The sequence below is a fragment of the Carassius gibelio genome, chromosome B3, assembly GCF_023724105.1.
Source record: "Carassius gibelio isolate Cgi1373 ecotype wild population from Czech Republic chromosome B3, carGib1.2-hapl.c, whole genome shotgun sequence".
NCBI classification, from domain to species: Eukaryota; Metazoa; Chordata; class Actinopteri; order Cypriniformes; family Cyprinidae; genus Carassius; species Carassius gibelio.
Window position 1 is genome coordinate 4,888,600 of NC_068398.1, and position 21,244 is coordinate 4,909,843.

Sequence of the window (21,244 nt, forward strand, 5' to 3'; positions counted from 1 at the left end):
TCTTTTGTCTCTGTGTGTTGTTTACTTCTAATGTTATACCACTTTCTACATCACTTTTTAAAAAAATCAGGTGGCATAAAAAAAGCCGGGGGGTGCGCGTGGACCACTATTTACATCTAGACTATTTACTTTGAAATAGTGATGCACATATGAAATCATGAAAAAAAAGAAAGAAAAAAAAAAAACAGTAAAAACCTTCACTGATTTTCATGTCAAGGGTTAAAAAAAAAGATAACATTGATTCTATTTTTGGAGAAAAAGAAAGGTATGAAAGGGGTTTGAATATTAAGAAAAAAACAATAGAATCTCCATTTTTGATGAAGCGTGAACTGTAACGTAGGTCTAAGGTTCTCGTTGCATGTCTTTTACGTGTGTTTTTGAGGTTGAAATGAAATCAAACACTGCCATACTGCCCTTGATACTTCTGAATGTGATATCTAATTCATAATTATTGAGAAATGTATGAAAAAACCTGTTTCAGATCACTTGAACCATATGGAAATGAGGGTTAAGTTACCCATCCCGACTTAAGAGAAGCAAAGAAGGATCCGTTGCAAAGCTACATGAAAGTATATATTGTATCCGTGATTCTAAAATACATCATAAGTAGAACAATAACTGTTTGTTTTAACAAAGAACAAACAAAAAAATGTATCTAAACCTCACTTAAAAGTGTTACAGCCTCTACATCAGCCTCCTTCGTAACAATACATAACGGTTTGTAGAAAGCTTCTACTTTCCTTCAAGAGTAAGCAACTACAAGTGACACACATGCATTCGACAATAGAATATACCGTAATTCCTCAAATAAGCCGGGGCCTTTATTTACCTGAACTGCAGAAGGTAACAGGATTTTATTTGAAGCAGGCTTTTATTAGAGGCAGACCTTTATTTCTAATTCCATCTGTTTGATAAGTAATTGTTTTAAATAACCGGTTTTAAATTAAAAGCGATAGCGTTCCAGTGGAAAGGCATAACATTAGCACAGAATCAGTTCAGAATCAATCACCAAAAGAATCAGTTCGGTTCAGACGCTCTGTGTGTCGGTCTGCTTCACGCTGAATCACGCATGCGCAGTATCATCAGCTCCTCGGTTCTCGAATCGGACGCGTTCGACAGAAATGCTTCTCGGTTCAGTGTACTGGTGATCCGAAAACCGATGCAACCGGTTCTTGACTCGAGAGCGAGAAACGCTCCGGCAGTGGGCGTGTACGTTCGTTATCTGGCTCTGCTGCACAAATTTCCCCCCGGCCTTAATTTGTCCGTGTTGACCACACCTCAGGCCACTATAAGAGGCCCGCCGTTTATTTGACTACCGGTTTTTATTTGAGGAATTACGGTAACATGAAACTCATATAAAATTACAAGTATAACATTTATATCATGAAGCAAAATGATATACAATAATAAAACATTTCGACATTGTTCTTTGGGTAGAAACTCCATCTTTGAGTTGATCTGAATCTCAGTTGAATCTGCTGCTTTTGAAGATGAAGATGAACTTTATTAACTGTGAAAACTTGTTTCTGTCATGTTGCTTCTAATGTCTGGTTAGGACAGATTTATCCAGGTGATATTTTATTGCTTGCAGCATTATTGCAGCATTAGATCTGAAAGTGCAGGATCTGAAGATTATCTACTTACTGTGAATGTTTTTTGTATGACTGTGTAGAGCAGATGAATCATTGAAACACTTCCCACATGCAGTGCAGTGATACGGTTTCTCTCCAGTGTGGATCCTCTCGTGTATTTTCAGACTTACTGCATGAGTGAATCTCTTGTCACAGTGTGAACACTTGTAAGGTTTCTCTCCAGTGTGGATCCTCTCATGTATTTTCAGGTATGAAGACTGATTGAATCTCTTGTCACAGTGTGAACACTTGTAAGGTTTCTCTCCAGTGTGAATCATCTCATGTGTTTTCAGGTCTCCTGACCGACTGAATCTCTTGTCACAGTGTGAACACTTGTAAGGTTTCTCTCCAGTGTGAGTAATCTCATGCTGTTTTAAATTGCCCGCTGAAATAAAAGTCTTTTCACACTCAAAGCACATGTACTCTTTCACACCAGTATGAAGTTTCTGATGTTGTTTCAAACTTTGTAGCAATGTAAAACTCTTTCCACACAAATCACACGAATATGGCTTCTCCTGTGTATGAACTCTCAGGTGTCTTTTCAGGTTTGAAGCCCACAAAAATGTTTGCCCGCACTGATTACATGAGTACAGTTTCTCTCTTGTGTGGATCTTCATGTGTCTCTTAAGGTTTGTTGATTGTGTGAAACTCTTCCCACATTGATCACAAGTGTACGGTTTCTCTCTTGTGTGGATCTTCATGTGACTATTAAGGTTTGTTGATTGTGTGAAACACTTCCCGCACTGATCACACGTGTACGGTTTCTCTCCAGTGTGGATGTTCATGTGCAATGGAAGGTATTTTTTTTTAGAGAAACTCTTGCCGCACTGATCACATGTGTATGGTCTCTCTCCAGTGTGAACTCTCATGTGAATATCAAGATAAGATTTGCTTGTGAAACTCTTTGGACACTGAGTGCAGGTGAAAGATTTATTGGCTCTTCTTTTCTTTAAATCTTTCTGTTTGGTTTGAGAGCAACTCAGAAATTTTTCTCTGGTTTTGACATGATTTTTCTCCTCAACTTCACTCAATTCTTCACGCTCCTGGTTCTCTTCGATCAGCTCTGAAATAAAAGTAAAAATGGTTAGTTTTCAGGAACTTTTCATCAACCCTGTTACCAAAGTTACTGTAAGAAAAATAATCTCTATCACTATGAATAACTGCTATAATTTATGGGAAATAAATTAGTAACTAGCTAATCAGATTTTGCTTAAGTCATTACTTACTAGATCAACTGTGTTTACTTTTGATGTATAAAAAGCAAACTGTATAGAAATAAAAATGTGGTTAAAATGGCTGCAAAATTAAACTGTGAATCAACCATTTAACTAAATCTGATTTAATCGAGTTTTTCAGAATCACGGATGAATGAGAAATCAATAATAATCACCAACCTGTTTGTTCAGTATCTTCAGTGTGTTTGATTCTGAGGGTTGAGGCTTCTTGATCTCTCATCCTCTCTCTGTCCTCTTCAATAAACTCAGACTTGACAGATTTCAGCTCTTCTTCTCTTCTGAACTGATGAGATGTTCCAGCATTTATTGGTGAACTACTGTGGGAGGAGCTTCACTGATGATGTGATTCCTGTGGGAGGAGCTTCACTGATGATGTGATTCCTGTGGGAGGAGCTTCACTGAAGGTAAATTGCAGCATGAGAGAAGATGAAAAAAAAAACACCTTACCAAGATCGGTTTTACAACACAATGTTATATATATATAAACATAAATAATGGTAAGAAAAACAGGTGAAAAACAAAACACAAAAAAGTTTCTTGTTGACACCAGGGAAATGAGCTTTAAGTGGCAATTTACAGGAGATCTGAGGCATCAGCATAATAAATGAGCTGAAAACCAGAACTATTTACATGAAATAAAGAGTCTTTTCAGCAGCTCTGTTAATATTGATGAGCCTCTATCAACACCCATTCAACAAGACATTCAGATCATCTCTCTTTATTCTCAGTGTTTGCTGTTGGGACCAGATTTGAGGATATAAAAGCATATAAAACTGCTTTACTGAAGTACTGTTATTTATCAAAATATGACATTGACCAAATAAATAAATTATTGATAAATTACTGACAATAACAAACAAACACTAATGATACTAAAAACTATCTTACAACACCATAGCCTAACATGACCATAGTAATCCTAAACTTGATTTTTCTGTACATAAACTGACAATGATCATAACATTTTTCAAAGCAATATTTAATGCTTCCTGTGTCAAACTTCATATATTCCCATTTATGAATAGATTTGAAATTTCAAATCTTCAAAATGTGAAAAACGTTCATTACTCATTACAGGAACAAAATGTGTTTGGAAATACAGTTGCAATGCAGACCTATTTCAATTTTAACAAGTAAAAATAATCTAAATGTCAGTGGAGGCAAAAAAGGTAAAAATGAAAATGGTAGCAGCAATAGGCTACTTGAGATCGATTCCCACCAATACCCTTTACAGATTAATATTTATTTATTTAGTTTTATTATTATTACTGGGCATTCACTAACAGTTCAACTACAAACATCAAAACAAAGCACACAAGCAGTCGAAATCGCTCAGCTCTGAATGAATTATTTTTTTCCTCACATGCTGCTACAGCAGTAACGTTAAATGATCCCGATGAAAACAAAACAGAAACGAGTCTGTAAAACGTCGCTTAAACAAGCTGTAAAGTGTGTTTGATGTTTGTGTAAATGTGTGAAATACTGTGAACTGCTCGCCTCTCCGGGATTTATACTGTCCTCTAAAACCGTCGGCAATTACCGGTGATTAGTCTTTTTTCGGTACAAGTTTTGTGTTGAATGAGTCGATGAATTAATAATTTATGTACCAACTTAAAAAAAAAATCTGAAACTATTGGCTTTATTTCACATCAACAATTAATCACAGTAAGATTTTCTCTAAAAGCACAGAACAAACAATAATTAGCTTAAAGAAAGAAATCTGACAGATAAAACTATTTTGACAAATACAACATACAAAACATACCTCGTTGGCTGAGTACCGAGAGAGGAATTGGTTTCAGTCTTTTTCCTTCTTCTTTCTGTTTATCTTATCTCTCTTAAACTTAGCTTAGTGACCACACTTTAGTCATACATCTTTCTTTCTCTCGAGAGATCGCTTCTTCTGCGGAAATTAACCTCTTCTCTGCATACAAAGCTCACTCTTAAGCTACAGCGCCCCTAGTGGCACTTAACGGTAATAATAATAAAAATACAGCGAATGAATAGAAACGAAAATGTAGCAGTAACAAGATTAATGAGAACGGGTTGGAGGGAAAGAGGACACGTTCCAGGTAAGGGCTTGGATGGCAAATGGGGTCTGGGAATGTCACATCTAAGATCGATCTTGATGAGTTGGACAGTCCAATTAGCAATGAAACGAAAAAGAATTATGGGAAAATAATTGTAGAAATCATACCCTGGATTTAGAATCATGGTGTTCCCAAAAAGAAAATTTAGCATAACAGCCCTGAACAACGTAAAAGAGAGTTTGGAAACTTGGAAACAAATTAAGAGATTATAAAAAGTGGAAAAACAAACAAAAAGACAAGTCAAAGGAACATAGAAATTTTTATTTTTATTAAATAACAGGCATGAAGCAGCAGAACGCAGAGAAATACATTTCAATGTCATTTAGGAATGAACTAAAATTATAGTTCTGTAGCATGTGAAGATAAAAGAACAGATCATATTACTCAGAATTCTTCTCTTTATTCCCTCAGACTTTGATCTGGACTCCTGGCTTCACACCTTTAGAGAAATGCCACAGCAGCACCAGATTCAGCCACCACCGCTGCCTCCATCCTACAGCGCAGCTGCATCTGCACGACAATCCTTACCACCTGACGAAAGACAAACACAGATCTTCAAACTGACCCTAAACAACTTCAACAGCATCATTATCATCCAGAAAGTCTGCCACCAGCGACTGCGTAAGAGTAGTGAAATACTCCATGACTGGAGTCAGCACCATATCTAAAGTTTATGAGAGAATGACACTGCAGCCTGAACTGGAGGAAAGAGGAGCATGTTGAACTGTCCACATTTGAGAAGACTGGTATTGCCTGTGTGGACACCTGAACACCTTCACAACAACACCAGAAATCCTCTGACAAGAGCCAAGAGAGAGATCAAAAAGATCAAACAGTGATAACATTCAGTGATTATATTTCCATTCTGATATGTTTGACAATAAGTGAGATGTTGTAGTAAACTTTAGATGTACACTGTAAAATTAACAGTAATTTTTTTAATTTGTATACTGCATTTTTACAAAAAAAAAAATACATTGTATACTGCATTTTATATATTGTATTTGGCATTTAACATACTTATTTAAATAGCAAATGCACACATTCAAGTAGTTTACTGTGAAAAGCAATTATTTGAAAAAAGCATATGTGTATTTGCTATATTTAAAGTATGTAAAATGATAGCATACAATATATTTTCCCTATTGCTGACTTAATGACTGGCAGCTGAATTTTAAATGTAAACTAATAACTGCATATGCTTTAAACAATTTTTAACTGCATAAAGTGTTGTATAATGCATAACTTAATTCACCAAAAAATAAATAAAATAAAAATTGTAAAATCTAAGAAAAAAAAAAAAAACACTTCAACATTTTATATATCACTTTCAAATTTAAATGGAAAAAAATGCCATAAAAAGTACATTATTTTGAACTCATTTTTATTTATTTTCATTTTTAAAAAAAATTAGTAGACATGAAATTTTGGCATGAATTTTTTTTTAATTACTTGAAAGATATTGGCCATCATGGACCTTGACACAAAGAAATATTCAAACTGCGTTCTAACCAAAACATGACCAACATGGTCATATTAAAACAGTTCACCCAAAAGTGAAAATTCAGTCATTTCTCACCCTCATGTCATTCCACACCCTTAAGACCTTCATTCATCTTCACAACACACATTAAGATGTTTTTTATAAAACCTGATGGTCCATTGAGGCCTACATTGCTGGCAAGATCATTTCCTTTTCCAATGCCCAGAAAGGTACAAAAAAAATATTTAAAACAGTTTGTGTGACTACAGTGGTTCAACCTTAGTGTAATGAAGCGACGAAAATACTTTTTGTGTGCCAAAAAACAAAATAATGACTATTAAAAAATATATATATTGTTGAATTAAGTCGTTGTTTTGGGGGGGGGGGGGGGTTGTCACACAAAAAGTATTCTTGTCGCTTTATAATATTAAGGTTGAACCACTGTAGTCACATGAACTGTTTTAAATGTTTTAGTTGCTTTCTGGGCATTGAAAAAAGAAATGATCTTGCTAGAAATGCAGGCTTCACTGAGCCACATCTTAATGTGTGTTGTGAAGATGAACGAAGATCTTCACAACACACATTAAGATGTAAGTAATTATTGACTGAATTTTCATTTTTTGGGTGAACTAATCCTTTTAAAAACACAATGACGCTTTCAGATAGCTTTCATCACTTAATAAATAGACCAATATGGCAAAACAAGTCATACAAACTTTCCATCAAAAACAGATAAAAATCAACCAAATAACAGTTATGCTCCAGATGAAGTTCCATCCCAGGATTCAAAGTGTGACTAGAAATATTGAAAAGAGCAAAGAGGACAATACATTAGATGTATTACAAAACATAATAATACTTTCAGAAACAGATGGGGATGAGAGGTACAGTCGGAGACAGACAGAGGGATGAGAGGTACAGTCGGAGACAGGCAGAGAGGATGAGAGGTACAGTCGGAGACAGAGAGGATGAGAGGTACAGGCGGAGACAGACAGAGGGATGAGAGGTACAGTCGGAGACAGAGAGGATGAGAGGTACAGTCGGAGACAGGCAGAGGGATGAGAGGTACAGTCGGAGACAGACAGGGGGTTGAGAGGTACAGTCGGAGACAGGCAGAGGGATGAGAGATACAGTCGGAGACAGACAGAGGGATGAGAGGTACAGTCGGAGACAGAGAGGATGAGAGGTACAGTCGGAGACAGGCAGAGGGATGAGAGGTACAGTCGGAGACAGACAGGGGGTTGAGAGGTACAGTCGGAGACAGACAGAGGGATGAGAGGTACAGTCGGAGACAGAGAGGATGAGAGGTACAGTCGGAGACAGGCAGAGGGATGAGAGGTACAGTCGGAGACAGACAGGGGGTTGAGAGGTACAGTCGGAGACAGGCAGAGGGATGAGAGATACAGTCGGAGACAGACAGAGAGGATGAGATGTACAGTCGGAGACAGACAGAGAGGATGAGAGGTACAGTCGGAGACAGGCAGAGGGATGAGAGGTACAGTCGGAGACAGGCAGAGGGATGAGAGGTACAGTCGGAGACAGGCAGAGGGATGAGAGGTACAGTCGGACACAGGCAGAGAGGATGAGAGGTACAGTCGGAGACAGGCAGAGGGATGAGAGGTACAGTCGGAGACAGACAGAGAGGATGAGAGGTACAGTCGGAGACAGACAGAGAGGATGAGAGGTACAGTCGGAGACAGACAGGGGGATGAGAGGTACAGTCGGAGACAGGCAGAGGGATGAGAGATACAGTCGGAGACAGGCAGAGGGATGAGAGGTACAGTCGGAGACAGGCAGAGGGATGAGAGGTACAGTCGGAGACAGAGAGGATGAGAGGTACAGTCGGAGACAGGCAGAGGGATGAGAGGTACAGTCGGAGACAGGCAGAGGGATGAGAGGTACAGTCGGAGACAGGCAGAGGGATGAGAGGTACAGTCGGAGACAGGCAGAGGGATGAGAGGTACCGTCGGAGACAGACAGAGAGGATGAGAGGTACAGTCGGAGACAGACAGAGAGGATGAGAGGTACAGTCGGAGACAGGCAGAGGGATGAGAGGTACAGTCGGAGACAGGCAGAGGGATGAGAGGTACAGTCGGAGACAGGCAGAGGGATGAGAGGTACAGTCGGAGACAGGCAGAGGGATGAGAGGTACAGTCGGAGACAGGCAGAGGGATGAGAGGTACAGTCGGAGACAGACAGAGAGGATGAGAGGTACAGTCGGAGAAAGTCAGAGAGGATGAGAGGTACAGTCGGAGACAGGCAGAGGGATGAGAGGTACAGTCGGAGACAGATAGAGGGATGAGAGGTACAGTCAAAGGCAGATAGAGAACAATAAAAGGAAGACACAATCTTAGTGTGTGTGTGTGTGTGTCCTTACATTTCAGAAATTCCATTGGAAATCCATTACGTGGCACAGAAGAGTGGCAACATGTGGGTTGACTGTATCACTTGTCCTGTTTTTTGTTTTCACTTTTCCCTTGGCTTTGGATCCTCTCTCCGGATTTATGCCCACAAAGCGCTTAAAGGGTCATAAAACAGACAATATGTAATTAAGATCGGTTTTAGGACCTCCCAGAAAGTTTGAGATGTCCACTTATAAAACAAAAAACAAAAAAACATGTAACTCTATAGCTTGCTGGTGTTAAATAGGGAGACAAATATATTCTCTTCTCGAGTTAAGAAACATTGTGTTAAAGACTCAACAGAAAAAAAACACTTATAACATTATTCAAAGGAATGTTCTGATATAACTTATCTATAAAATGCTGGTTCTGAAGTTGTTAGAATTCAACCATTACCTTTGAATGAACACCAAGGTACAAACTTCTTTCTCCTCATACTCAAGATTAAACTAGTAATAGGCAACAAACAGAGTGGCAAGGCCGGACAGGAAACTGGGCTGAATGCCCTCACACACAACCTCGCCTTCAATACTCAGCATCCAGTGCCCACTTGTCAAAGTGTCCCCTAAAACAATCAATATCACATATCACAATAGTAATTATAGCATAGTATAGTAATAGCATTTCTGTTTTCAAATGGTTGCTTTTAATTTCTGTCATGATGGTACTTTTTCATAACACTGAATGTGGTAACAAAGAGTTTGTTATGCTTTATATGATGGCAAAATCACTTTGATAAAGAACATTTTTTTTTCTGTTTTGTTTTCAAATCTTCAAAAATGACTTTGTTGTATGATTTATGTCTTTTGAGTTCACACTTCAGATTAGACTATATAACTGTAGTGTTACTTATTTAGGATTCAAAATGTTATTTGCTTATAATTTATGTCATTATGTCCTTTTTGAGCAATCATTGTATACATATCAGACCAATATTTCAAGTCTGCTTAGGAAAAGCAATATTATACCAGCAAACTCAAAATTGGAGTAAAAATGAACAAACTAGGCTATAAATACTTTTTATTGTAGGCTTGGATTATTATATAGCCTAGTGTTTATTTACTAGACAGTCAAAAAGACAAATTAATAAATACTTTATTTATAACAGGGTTTTATTTATTTAAAAATGATAACACACCACACATCCTCAAGAAACGGAAACAAAAACAGTGACAAATGTCAGAAATAGCGTATGGGTCTGTCTCGTGATTAAGGAATGACTTGAACCCGAAGACTGGTCAGACAAGATGTGAGGTGAGCTAATCACAGACTGAAGACCCAGGTAAAGAATTAATTCATCTTTTCTGTTTATTATATCATTTTAGTTTTGTACGGTTTGTAGTGTGAACCTTTGCATAAGTACTAGATGTGTTGGGGAAGTAACACGTAACATTTTAATTACATTTGGCTAAAATGAACAAAATGACTCGAAAAAAGATTTGTTCATTTTGCAGAACGAGACTCAAAAGAGTCAGTAAAATGATCCGAACTTCCCATCACTAAAACTGATGATAAGATTCAAGTCAAAGGCACAATAACACTTCAGAAAAAAGAGAAATATTCTACAAGTGATGTGTCATTCATGAACGAATCGATCTATTTCGACCTCACTCAGACCGTCACCACGGTCTTACCTTGAATGACGCCATTCTGCCAGCTCTCCTCGAGACCTAATGTAAACAATGTCCGGTGACTGACCCCTAGTGGTTGGTTCCCTATAAAACATCCGGATGAACCAAACACTTCCTCTTTGCCTTTCTCGCCTCTCTAGAGACCGGTTTGGAGGAAATCCCTGTGCCCCTGGTGCCCCTGAGGTTTGCAGTATTTTTTTCCTTTTTCTTCTATATTTTCAGGTGAGTGGTTGGTATTATTTACATTACAATTTAACGAATTTGATTCATGTTAAAATTTGTTTTGTAGGGATTGTATTCCGACGCTTAAGCGTACGGATGTGGTGAGTAACTTTTGCTCTATATTCACATCAGTTGAAAGGAGATTTATTTGTTTACCTGGTGATCTGCTGTTCGCAGCGGAGGGGACTCGGTCACCTGTCTTTATCTGTGCGTTCGCGCATAGATAGGTGTTGCATAAATTTTTTTTTTTAAAAAAACATTTTTTTGAATCAAGGAATATAGTTATCACACTGACTCCACTGTTCGCAGCGGCTCAGTGAAATGAAGTATATATATATATATATATATATATATATATATATATATATATATATATATATATATATATATATATATATATATATATATATATATGATTTTGATTGTGTATACACACATTTACATATCATTGGCAAACTCCTGTGCGCAGGAGTAGAGTATTCATATTTCTATATGTTATCTGAGCTACAACTGTACACTGTACAACTGTGCAGGTATGTCTGGGTATGGCCCATTTACTGGAGGAAATTGGAAAACCATGCCCGGCCTCAAGCTGACACCCAGATGCAAATTCTAGCAACTTTACGGGATTTGGCTGGGAAAATGGATAAATTTAGACCCCACGATAGGGGGTTAGGTGGACAACAGCATGCAGTTTCATATGTTGTTTCTGAGGATGATATCCTTCCAAATCAGGGCGGAAGAGGTAACATTCCTGACACAATTTGTCTTCATGCTCATGACTCTCTTTTTGGTAGTAATGATCAGGATGTGAGTGAGGAAGATCAAGGAGATGAGTCCAGGTCTTCTGCTATTGATGGAGACAGTAACCAACCTGACATTTTTAACAGAATTCTTAGCGCTGCAAGAATTTTAGGTCTGGAAACCCAGGCTGAGGCCTCAACGACACCAGTGGTGCAAGGTGTGTGGGCTGGGGTCTCCCAGTCTCAACCATCTGTTTCGATTCCTGTTACTGAGGACTATTCACAAATGCTAAGCAAAGCCTGGATTCATCCCAAAGCTGCACCCCAGTTCTATGCTGGTTGCAGACGCTTTGCTAATATACAATATGCTGCAGAAACCGGCATGGGCGGTATGCCAGCGGTGGAGTGTGAAATGGCATCTTTAACATCCTTGGGTCTAGACCGGGTGACTGATGACCCACACTGTCCCCGGAAAGAGTGTGAGAAGACTGATAACCTAGTGTGTCGAACCTACAACTCAGCCACACGTGCAGCCCGATCTGGTAATGCCTTAGCCATGATTCTGGCTTCTTTACGGAAACTTATAAATCCGGAGGATCGGGACATTATGGGTTTGGTCGATGCAGCCCTGGTTACGCACACCCAGCTCACTAGAGACATTGGGGCTTCTATGTCATCTGCAATACTTTCTCGTAGGCAGATTTGGTAAGCACAGACTTCCCTACCTGATACTATCAGGAAGGAACTGACCTACATGCCCGTCACACCAGGCCGTGTGTTTCACCCAGATGACACTTGATAAAGCTGAGCAAGTGCGGAAGAGAAGAGAATCAGTGCAGCGCACGTTTGGTCCCGCTAAGGCAGCTAGACAGTCATATCAAGGCTTTCAGCCCCATTTTAATCGGCCAGGACCATGGGAGTTCAACAGAAGACAAAATACCCATTCTCAGAGGTTTGATAGCAGCCAAAGTGCCAGACAAGCACCACGGCATTCACAAATGGCTCGGTCTCGTAGATCAGTTAGAGATGCACCACAAAAGAAGTGAAACCCCAGGGGCTCAGGCCCCTATGGGGGAACTGCGTAGCAATCCTGGAAGAGCTGCCGGAATCTGCTCCCAGCTATGCCTGGACAGCTGGGAGAGGAAAATCTCAGATCGTTGGGTACTCGCTACGATAAAAAGCGGATACAGAATCCAGTTCCGGCAACGGCCTCCTTCGTTTTCAGGGATTCACTTAGCTGTGGTCAAAGACGCAGTCCAGGCAGAAATTTTATCCAAAGAAATAACAACCCTTCTTGGGAAGAAGGCAATTACTCATCTACAACCCTACAAACAGCACACTGGGTTTTATTCAAACTATTTCCTTGTGCCCAAAAAAGATGGTGGTCTCCGACCCATTTTAGACCTAAGACGTCTGAATGCATACATAAAAGTGTTGCCATTCAAGATGCTGACCACCGCCCAAATCTTGGAGGTTAGAGAGCCAAACCACTCGTTTATAACACTAGACCTCAAAGATGCATACTTTCATGTGAAGAAACAGTCGAGCAACATAGAAGGACAGCAGCTTGTGAGTGTTTTGTCTTGTTTTCTCATCAGACTAGTGTGTGATCATCATTGCTTGGAAAGTTTTTGGTTTAAATTGTGTGTGTCTTACCCTGGTTAATACGTGCTGAAAGTGGCGCTTGGTTTTGTGTTTGCCTATCGCGGGACTGCCTGGTTTCGATCTGCTAAATAGTGAGGCGTGTCCAGCTAACTTCAATCACAGGTAATCAGGCTAATACAAAGCACTAGGTTTCACCGCGGTCGCGGCAACCCTCGTGTGAACCCTCCTCGTGTGAAGACTGACAAGTGTAAAGACAATCGACTCTACCTGCGCGACTCCACCGAGCAAGGACACCGACAGGGCACTTGAGTATTGATTTTCTCTTTCTTTACTTTTTGTATAGCCTCTCAAATATATCTTACACTTGTAGTCACTATGTGCTTTCAGATCTCTACCATCACTACTAACACTCGGAGAGCACGCTATGTACGTCGCAGGAAGGCCTGTCTGACAAACCTACGCCATGTCCCTCTGACCTCTACTACTACGCTCTCTATTCCAGTTGGTCTCTGGAACTGCCAGTCTGCAGTTAACAAAGCAGACTTCATTTCTTCTATTGCTACTCATTCCGGTCTCAACCTCATGGCACTGACAGAGACTTGGATCAAACCTGAAGATACTGCCACCCCTGCAGCCCTCTCCACTAATTTCACTTGTTCCCACACTCCTCGTACCACTGGGAGGGGTGGAGGTACAGGTCTCCTTATATCCAAAGAATGGAAATTTGATCTTCAGCCATCACCTAAAGGTACTGGTTCATTGGAATCACATGCCATTACTGTAACCCACCCTGTTAAAATCCACTTTGTGGTCATTTATCGTCCCCCAGGTCAACTGGGAAACTTCTTGGAGGAGTTGGATGTGCTGCTATCAAACTTTCCTGAAGATGGTACTCCTCTGGTACTGCTTGGTGACTTCAACATCCACCTAGATAAACCCCAGGCTGCTGACTTCAAAACTCTGCTCACCTCATTTGATCTCAAGCTAGTGTATACTACAGCGACTCACAAATCAGGCAACCAACTGGACCTCATCTACACACGCTGTTGCTCTGTGGACACCTCTTCAGTTGCTCCACTGCACACCTCTGATCAGTTCCTCATTACTGCTAACCTAGCACTTACTCCTGAAGTGGCACACACTCCAACGCTGGTCACCTTTCGACGGAACCTACACTCACTCTCTCCATCTCGCCTATCTGCTGTGGTTTCATCCTCTCTTCCACCACTCTCTCAGTTTTTTCTGCTCTGGACACGAACAGTGCTACAGACACTCTTTGCTCCACTTTAACATCTTGCTTGGACAACTTTTGCCCACTGTTGTCTAGACCAGCATGCACTGCCCCATCTGCCCCCTGGCTGTCCGAGGTTCTCCGTGAACATCGCTCTAAACTCTGCAGAGAGGAAATGGCAGAAATCAAAAAACTCTACGGACCTCAGTGTGTATCAATCTCTCCTCTCTTCCTTCTCTGCAAATGTCTTCACAGCTAAAACATCCTACTACCACAACAAAATTAACAGCTGCTGTGATGCTCGGACACTCTTCAAGACTTTCTCTTCTCTTCTTAATCCGCCGCCTCCACCTCCTCCATCAACTCTTACAGCGGACGACTTTGCAGCTTTCTTCACAAATAAGACAAGATCCATCAGTGACCAATTCTCCACACCGCAGACTGAGGACAACTTCACAATGATCGATGCACACTCTTTATCCTCCTTCTCCCCACTCTCAGAGATGGACGTCTCCAAAATTCTCCTGTCCAATCATCCTACTACTTGTCCACTTTATCCTATCCCCACTCACCTCCTTCAAGCGATCTCTTCTTCAGTCATACCTTCACTTACTCACATTATCAACTCCTCTCTTCACTCTGGAACATTTCCCTTAGCATTCAAGCAGGCTCGGGTAAGCCCACTGCTCAAGAAACCATCTCTAAATCCAGCACTTCTTGAAAACTACAGACCGTTATCCCTTCTTCCATTCATTGCAAAGACACTTGAGCGAGCTGTGTTCAACCAGCTTTCTATGTTCCTTGGACAGAACAACCTCCTGGACAGCAACCAATCTGGCTTCAAAAGTGGCCACTCAACTGAGACTGCTCTGCTCTCGGTTACTGAAGCCCTGCGACTAGCAAGAGCAGCTTCAAAATCCTTGGTACTCATCTTACTGGACCTGTCTGCTACTTTTGACACTGTTAATCACCAGATTCTCCTGTCCACCCTCAGAAAGATGGGCATCTCTGGAACTGCTCTCCTGTGGGTTAAGTCCTACCTCTCTGACAGATCCTTCAGTGTCTCTTGGAGGGGTGATGTTTCCAAGTCACACCACCTTGCTACTGGGGTTCCTCAAGGCTCAGTACTTGGACCACTTCTCTTCTCCATCTACATGACATCTTTAGGATCTGTCATTCAGAAGCATGGCTTTTCTTATTACTGCTATGCTGATGACATCCAACTCTACTTCTCATTCCAGCCAGATGACCCGACGGTAGCTGCTCGCATTTCAGCCTGTCTGAGTGACATTTCTAGCTGGATGAATGACCATCACCTTCAGCTTAACCTTACAAAGACTGAACTCCTGGTGATTCCAGCTAACCCATTGATACATCACAACTTCTCTATACAGCTGGGCTCGTCAACCATAACTCCTTCGAGGACACCTAGAAACCTAGGAGTTGTGATGGATCATCAATTAAGCTTCACTGACCACATTGCTACAATGACCCGGTCCTGCAGTTTTGCCTTATACAACATTAGGAAGATCAGACCCTTCCTGTCAGAGCAAGCAACCCAACTTCTTGTCCAAGCTCTTGTTCTCTCCAGACTGGACTATTGTAATGCTCTCCTGGCGGGGCCTTCCTGCATGTACTGTCAAGCCTCTGCAAATGATCCAGAATGCATCAGCAAGGGTTGTCTTCAATGAGCCAAAAAAAGCTCATGTTACTCCTCTCCTCATCAGGTTACACTGGCTACCAGTAGCCGCTCGCATCAAATTCAAGGTACTGATGCTTGCCTACAAGACGACCACTGGCACGGCACCAACTTACCTAAACTCACTGGTTAAATCCTATGTGCCCTCCGGAAGTTTGCGCTCTGCAAGTTAACAACGCTTTGTGGTGCCATCCCAAAGAAATTCAAAATCACTCTCACTGACCTTTTCCTGGACTGTGCCCAGCTGGTGGAATGACCTCCCAATCTCAATTCGTACAGCTGAGTCTTTACTCATTTTCAAGAAACATCTAAAGACTCATCTTTTTCACCTGCACTTAACCTACTAACACCAGTACTTTAACTTTTCTTGTCTTTTTCATTAAAAAAAAAAAAAAAACTGGCTATGCGTTCTATACTAGACTAACTGAGACTTGTCATGGCACTTGTATACTGTTGTTGTTCTCTTGTTGACCTGACTGCTTCTATTGTTCTCATTTGTAAGTCGCTTTGGATAAAAACGTCTGCTAAATGATTAAATGTAAATGTAAATGTAATGTGCCCATTCATCCAGATCACAGGAAGTTCCTTCGCTTTGCTTTTCAAGGTCAAGCATATCAATTCGAGATCCTTTCGCTTTGGCCTTTCCCTCTCTCCCCGTGTATTTACCAGGGTGGTGTCAGCCATTCTTTACCCTCTTCAGGCAGTGGGTATAAAGATCCTCCCATACCTGGATGACTGGCTAATCTGTGCACCAAGCCGTCACAAGGTTCTAAGAGATACAGAGGCTGTCATCAACCATGTACAAGAGCTTGGATTCCGCATGAATCTCAAAAAAAGCAAGCAGATGGAGTTGGCACAGTTCCAAAGATTACTGGGGATGATATCGGCAGCAATAAAGGTAGTGCCTCTGGGACTGCTCAAAGCACGACCATTGCAATGGTGGATCAACAAATTTCAACTCCACCCAACATTACACTGGCGAGTGAAGTTCAAGGTCACACATAAATGTGTTCAGGCTCTGCGTCCATGGATAAGCAGCAGCAGGTTGGGTCAAGGTGTTCCTCTGGGGAATATACCAGCGGGGAGAATGGTGGTGACAACCGTTGCTTCTCTGAAAGGTTGGGGGGCTGTCTGGCAAGGAGGATCAGTCAGAGGCTCATGGATGTTCCCATGGACTATGGAACATCAATGTGCTGGAGCTGAGAGCAATCTATCTGTCTTTGAGACACTTGATTCCGTTCCTACAGGACAGGCATGTCCTTGTAAGAACCGACAATATGTCGGCAGTTTATTACCTCAAACACCAAGGAGGCACCAGGTCATTGCGCTGCCTCCAGGAAACCAGGAGACTTCTGTTTTTGGCTCACCCGAGACTCTCTCAGGGCAATCTACATACCCGGAGAAGTGAACCGGGCAGCCGATCTCCTCTCCCGAACTGGACCTCTCCCGGGGGAATGGCGATTACACCTGGAGGTGGTGCATCTCATTTGGACCAGGTTTGGGAGAGCCCACACCGACCTGTTTGCATCAGTCGAGACAACCCATTGCAAGATGTGGTTCTCTCTGAGTGGCCAAGGAGGGCCTTTGGGACTGGATGCACTGTCTCATGAGTGGCCGGGAGGTTTATTATACACTTTTCCTCCCCTACCATTGATTCCTCATGTGCTCAAAAGGGTGGATCTAGGGCTGTAGTACTCGAGTTCGGACTTGGACATTTTTCTGTCGTCTCGGACCATTGGACTCGCCAAGTCTTCTAGTTGGTCTCGGCCGAGTCCAGCAAAAAAAAAAAAGGAAAAAAAATTCTCCTTCAAAACAAAACCACTCGCGACTGAAAACGTGTGGAAAACGCTAGGCGCACCGCTCTCCTTATTTCCAAAGCACTCTGTTATCTTCCTTGCACTCCAGTGGCGTCTGCTGTTGCTGGGCAACCATGACCCGCTCTCCATGAAAACACTAATAGATTCATTTAAAAAATGGCTATCCTTGTACAGCTATGATCATCCGTTTCTCTATCTTGGCTTAGCTTTCAGTATTGTTCCAGGAAATGATGTGCATGACCAGCGGTGCACTTACTGCGACCTGAAAAGTTTAGATGTTTATGATTTAATTTTCTACCTGTTTAAGGATTAAAACACTGATTGTGTTTTATTTATGTCTACACCTAGATAGCCTTCAACGTACCCTTTAAAATAATGAAATACTAATTATTGTTGTACAGTATAGGGGTTGCAAGACTACTGATTTCTACTACTCGATTTTTTTTAATAAAAAATGCTTGGAGTTACTCGGCTACTCGTGGTTCATGTAATTGAAAACAAATTAAATCATTTTTTTATCAATAAACGCATATTAATGTATAGCCTTATGCAACAATTACATATGTAAAAGTATTTGTTTCTGTAACAATCACAAATTTTTGCATTCGGATGCAACGTCGTACAGTTACTTGATAAGCTCGTTAAGACGTTTTATATATTTTTTCATAGTTATCAGAATGTCATGTTAAACTAAATTAATTATTAATTTCTAAAATTATATTTATCATGCAAGCAGAGAGATGTCATGACAAACGTTTAGTGATCATTTGAACATGAATGAATCCATTCAATGCGCACATTTTCATTACGCAGAACATAACACTTGAGCAAGTCTTAATGTTATGAACTTCACTAAACAGATGTGTGTGTGCCGCGCAAACCAGCAAAAGGTAAAGATGCAAACATGTAGGACAAGTAGACGGTGTATCCGTATCTAAGCTGATTATTAGCCTACTCTCGAGATAGAACTGAATGGTTTTTGAGAGACTGAGACGCGCAGCGCGGCTGTTTGATTGGTGAGCGCGCTGTGCTTATTCCATTCATTCGTATCATATCGTGGCCTAAGCTTTAAAGGGGGGGTGAAATGCTCGTTTTCACTCAATATCATGTTAATCTTGAGTACCTATAGAGTAGTACTGCATCCTTCATAACTCCAAAAAGTATTTAGTTTTATTATATTCATAAGAGAAAGATAGTCTGTACCGATTTTTCCCGGAAAAACACGAGCATCTGAAGGACTCGCTCTGAGCGGGGCTCGAACCCGGGTCTCCGATGGGAGGCGGACGCACTAACAAGGAGGCAGAGATATTTTAAGCAGTTTTACTCACCGCCTGTGGTTCCAACACACAATCGTGACCCTTTTTCGTTGGGATTGCATCATCCTTAAGAAATAAACGATACGCAAATCCGTCGTCAAACTGGGCTTTGTTTGTAAAACAAGCATTTTAGAAATGCAGGGAACAAACACAAACACTTCCACAACTCCGTTGATGCTCTGTAAAAATAAACTCCATCCACTGGTCCCTTAATGCTCTTTTTTCTTTGGTAATCTGTGCAGGGTTGTCTTGCCCTGGCAACCAAAAACACATTCCTTTTGTGACATTTCGCGATGCTCTCGCTCTGATCAGTGATTGTCTGCACAGCCTCTCTCTGCTCTGCTATACGGGAGCGCGCGCTCTTCTGGCAAACGTGCCCTCAGGACCCATATAAGGAAATTCCGCTCCATCTAACGTCACACAGAGCCATACTCAAAAAAAACTTTCCGAAACTTGTGACAAACCGGAAGGAGTATTTTTGGAACAGAAATACTCCTTCAAACGTACAACTTAATTTTTGAAACTTTGTCCATGTTTAGCATGGGAATCCAACTCTTTAACAGTGTAAAAAACTCAGTATGCATGAAATAGCATTTCACCCCCCCTTTAAATATTTGCCTTTTAAATATATACAAATAATATAACGTATATGATGTATTATTGTAGTTAAAATTACTCTTGCAATGATCTGATTTCTGAGAGATGCAAAGAGAGGCAACAACAATGCGGTGTTTGATTTGCGCTCTTTTCACTCATAAAGTATACATTCATTCACTTCTGGCGCTGATCCCCTGGCTCACCTGTTATCTAGCAAACACCAGACTGTCTCAGCTTCAGCCGAGTATTCAGGCAGAATTATTACTTCTCAGTTATTAATTTTTTAAGCCATTATCCGAGCCATTCCGAATAAGGTATTCGGCTTCAGGCACAACCCTAATTATTACATTACATATTTAATTTTTACATGCAACATAGATAAGGTCATATAGTAACAGGTCACACAATATTGTAATTCTAAAATTCACGTTGTACTTGCAAACACTTCGTATGCATTATGGTTAATGCATGCTGGAGTAGTCGATTGTTTCCGAAAGCGCTCGACTAGTACAGTATGACAAAAAATTTGCTGTATTTATGTGCGCATGCCCAACGTATCCCTTCTAGCCTTGCTGCGCACATTTGTCATATCCCAAGCTTTGCGTGTGTCTGTGCACTGTGCCAAGGCATCCGTCATTTTAATTTTTGAACACAGACATAATGTAAGCAAAAGCAGCATTATTAAGTAAATAAAATGAAAATAAAGTACATAAAAATTATTTGAACTTACAGTTGCAAACTTTGTAAAGGGCCAGTGTCCTTTAGAGTTTAGGTTGGACTGAGGGTAAAACCAGTACTCATTACCAGGGCCCCGAAGGAAGAGAGGGCCCTTGAAAAGTATGAATCTGAAATATATTTTATTTTACCTGGATATTTTCATGGGTGGGGGGCATGGGTGCCCATCAGGACTACCTATCCATAGGGCCCGGGATCTTGTGTAATGCCCTTGATAGCTTTAACCCTACACACTTGAACCAGCTAATCAAGCTCTTACTAGACACAATAATCTTCCAGGTGTGTTAAGGCCAGTTGGAGCTAAATTTTTCAGGACATTGCCATCCAGGATCTAGTTTGGAGACCCCTGTCCTACAGAGTTGTTGCTTTGCACATGCTTTTTGATCATTACAAATAATAATGTAAAATTATTTTCTTAGAATAGGAGATATGCTGTCTTTGCATCACAAACATTATCATTAGTTAAGTATGTGGTCTTGAAGAGGACCCTTTTTTCTCTCATTTGGACTCGGTCTTGACCTGGACTTGAAACTTTCGGACTTGGACTTGACTTGGATCGAACCTCTTTGGACTCGGTCTTGACTCGGTCTCGACTAGTCCTGGACTTGGACTTGACTTGGACTCGACAAAGCTGGACTTGACTACAGCTCTAGGTGGATCTGGGATGTTGCAAGATCTTACTGATCGCCCCGAAATGGCCAAAGAGACACTGGTTTCCACTTCTACGTCTGGAACGTGCCATCCATGGCCACTACCAACCAGAACAGACCTTCTCTCTCAAGTGGAGGGACAGATCTGGCACCCAAA

General features: G+C 41.0%; 1 protein-coding gene and 1 long non-coding RNA gene across 7 annotated transcripts in view; both read right to left on the reverse strand.

Annotated features, from left to right (window-relative positions):
- LOC127952544 (zinc finger protein 501) overlaps positions 1-4,765 on the reverse strand; it is a 149,857-nt gene extending 145,092 nt beyond the window's left edge. For 4 of the 6 annotated variants that reach the window (XM_052551141.1, XM_052551129.1, XM_052551151.1 and 1 more), the window contains exon 1: positions 4,632-4,765. Coding sequence is in view for 1 of the 6 variants with exons in the window: in XM_052551155.1 (XP_052407115.1) it covers positions 1,645-2,694; positions 3,026-3,086 (1,111 nt within the window). In the remaining 5 variants the exon portion in view is untranslated. Of the gene's footprint in view, positions 1-829; positions 2,695-3,025; positions 3,265-4,631 lie in introns of all 6 variants that reach the window. The other 2 variants (XR_008152978.1, XM_052551155.1) reach the window with 2 other exon arrangements.
- A 2,175-nt stretch (positions 4,766-6,940) lies between these two features.
- On the reverse strand, positions 6,941-10,531 carry LOC127952639 (uncharacterized). The gene is made up of 4 exons (XR_008153008.1): positions 10,476-10,531; positions 9,238-9,406; positions 8,817-8,957; positions 6,941-7,235 (listed from the first exon to the last, which is right to left on the reverse strand). It is a non-coding gene; the product is annotated as an uncharacterized LOC127952639 (long non-coding RNA).
- Positions 10,532-21,244: the final 10,713 nt, after the last annotated feature.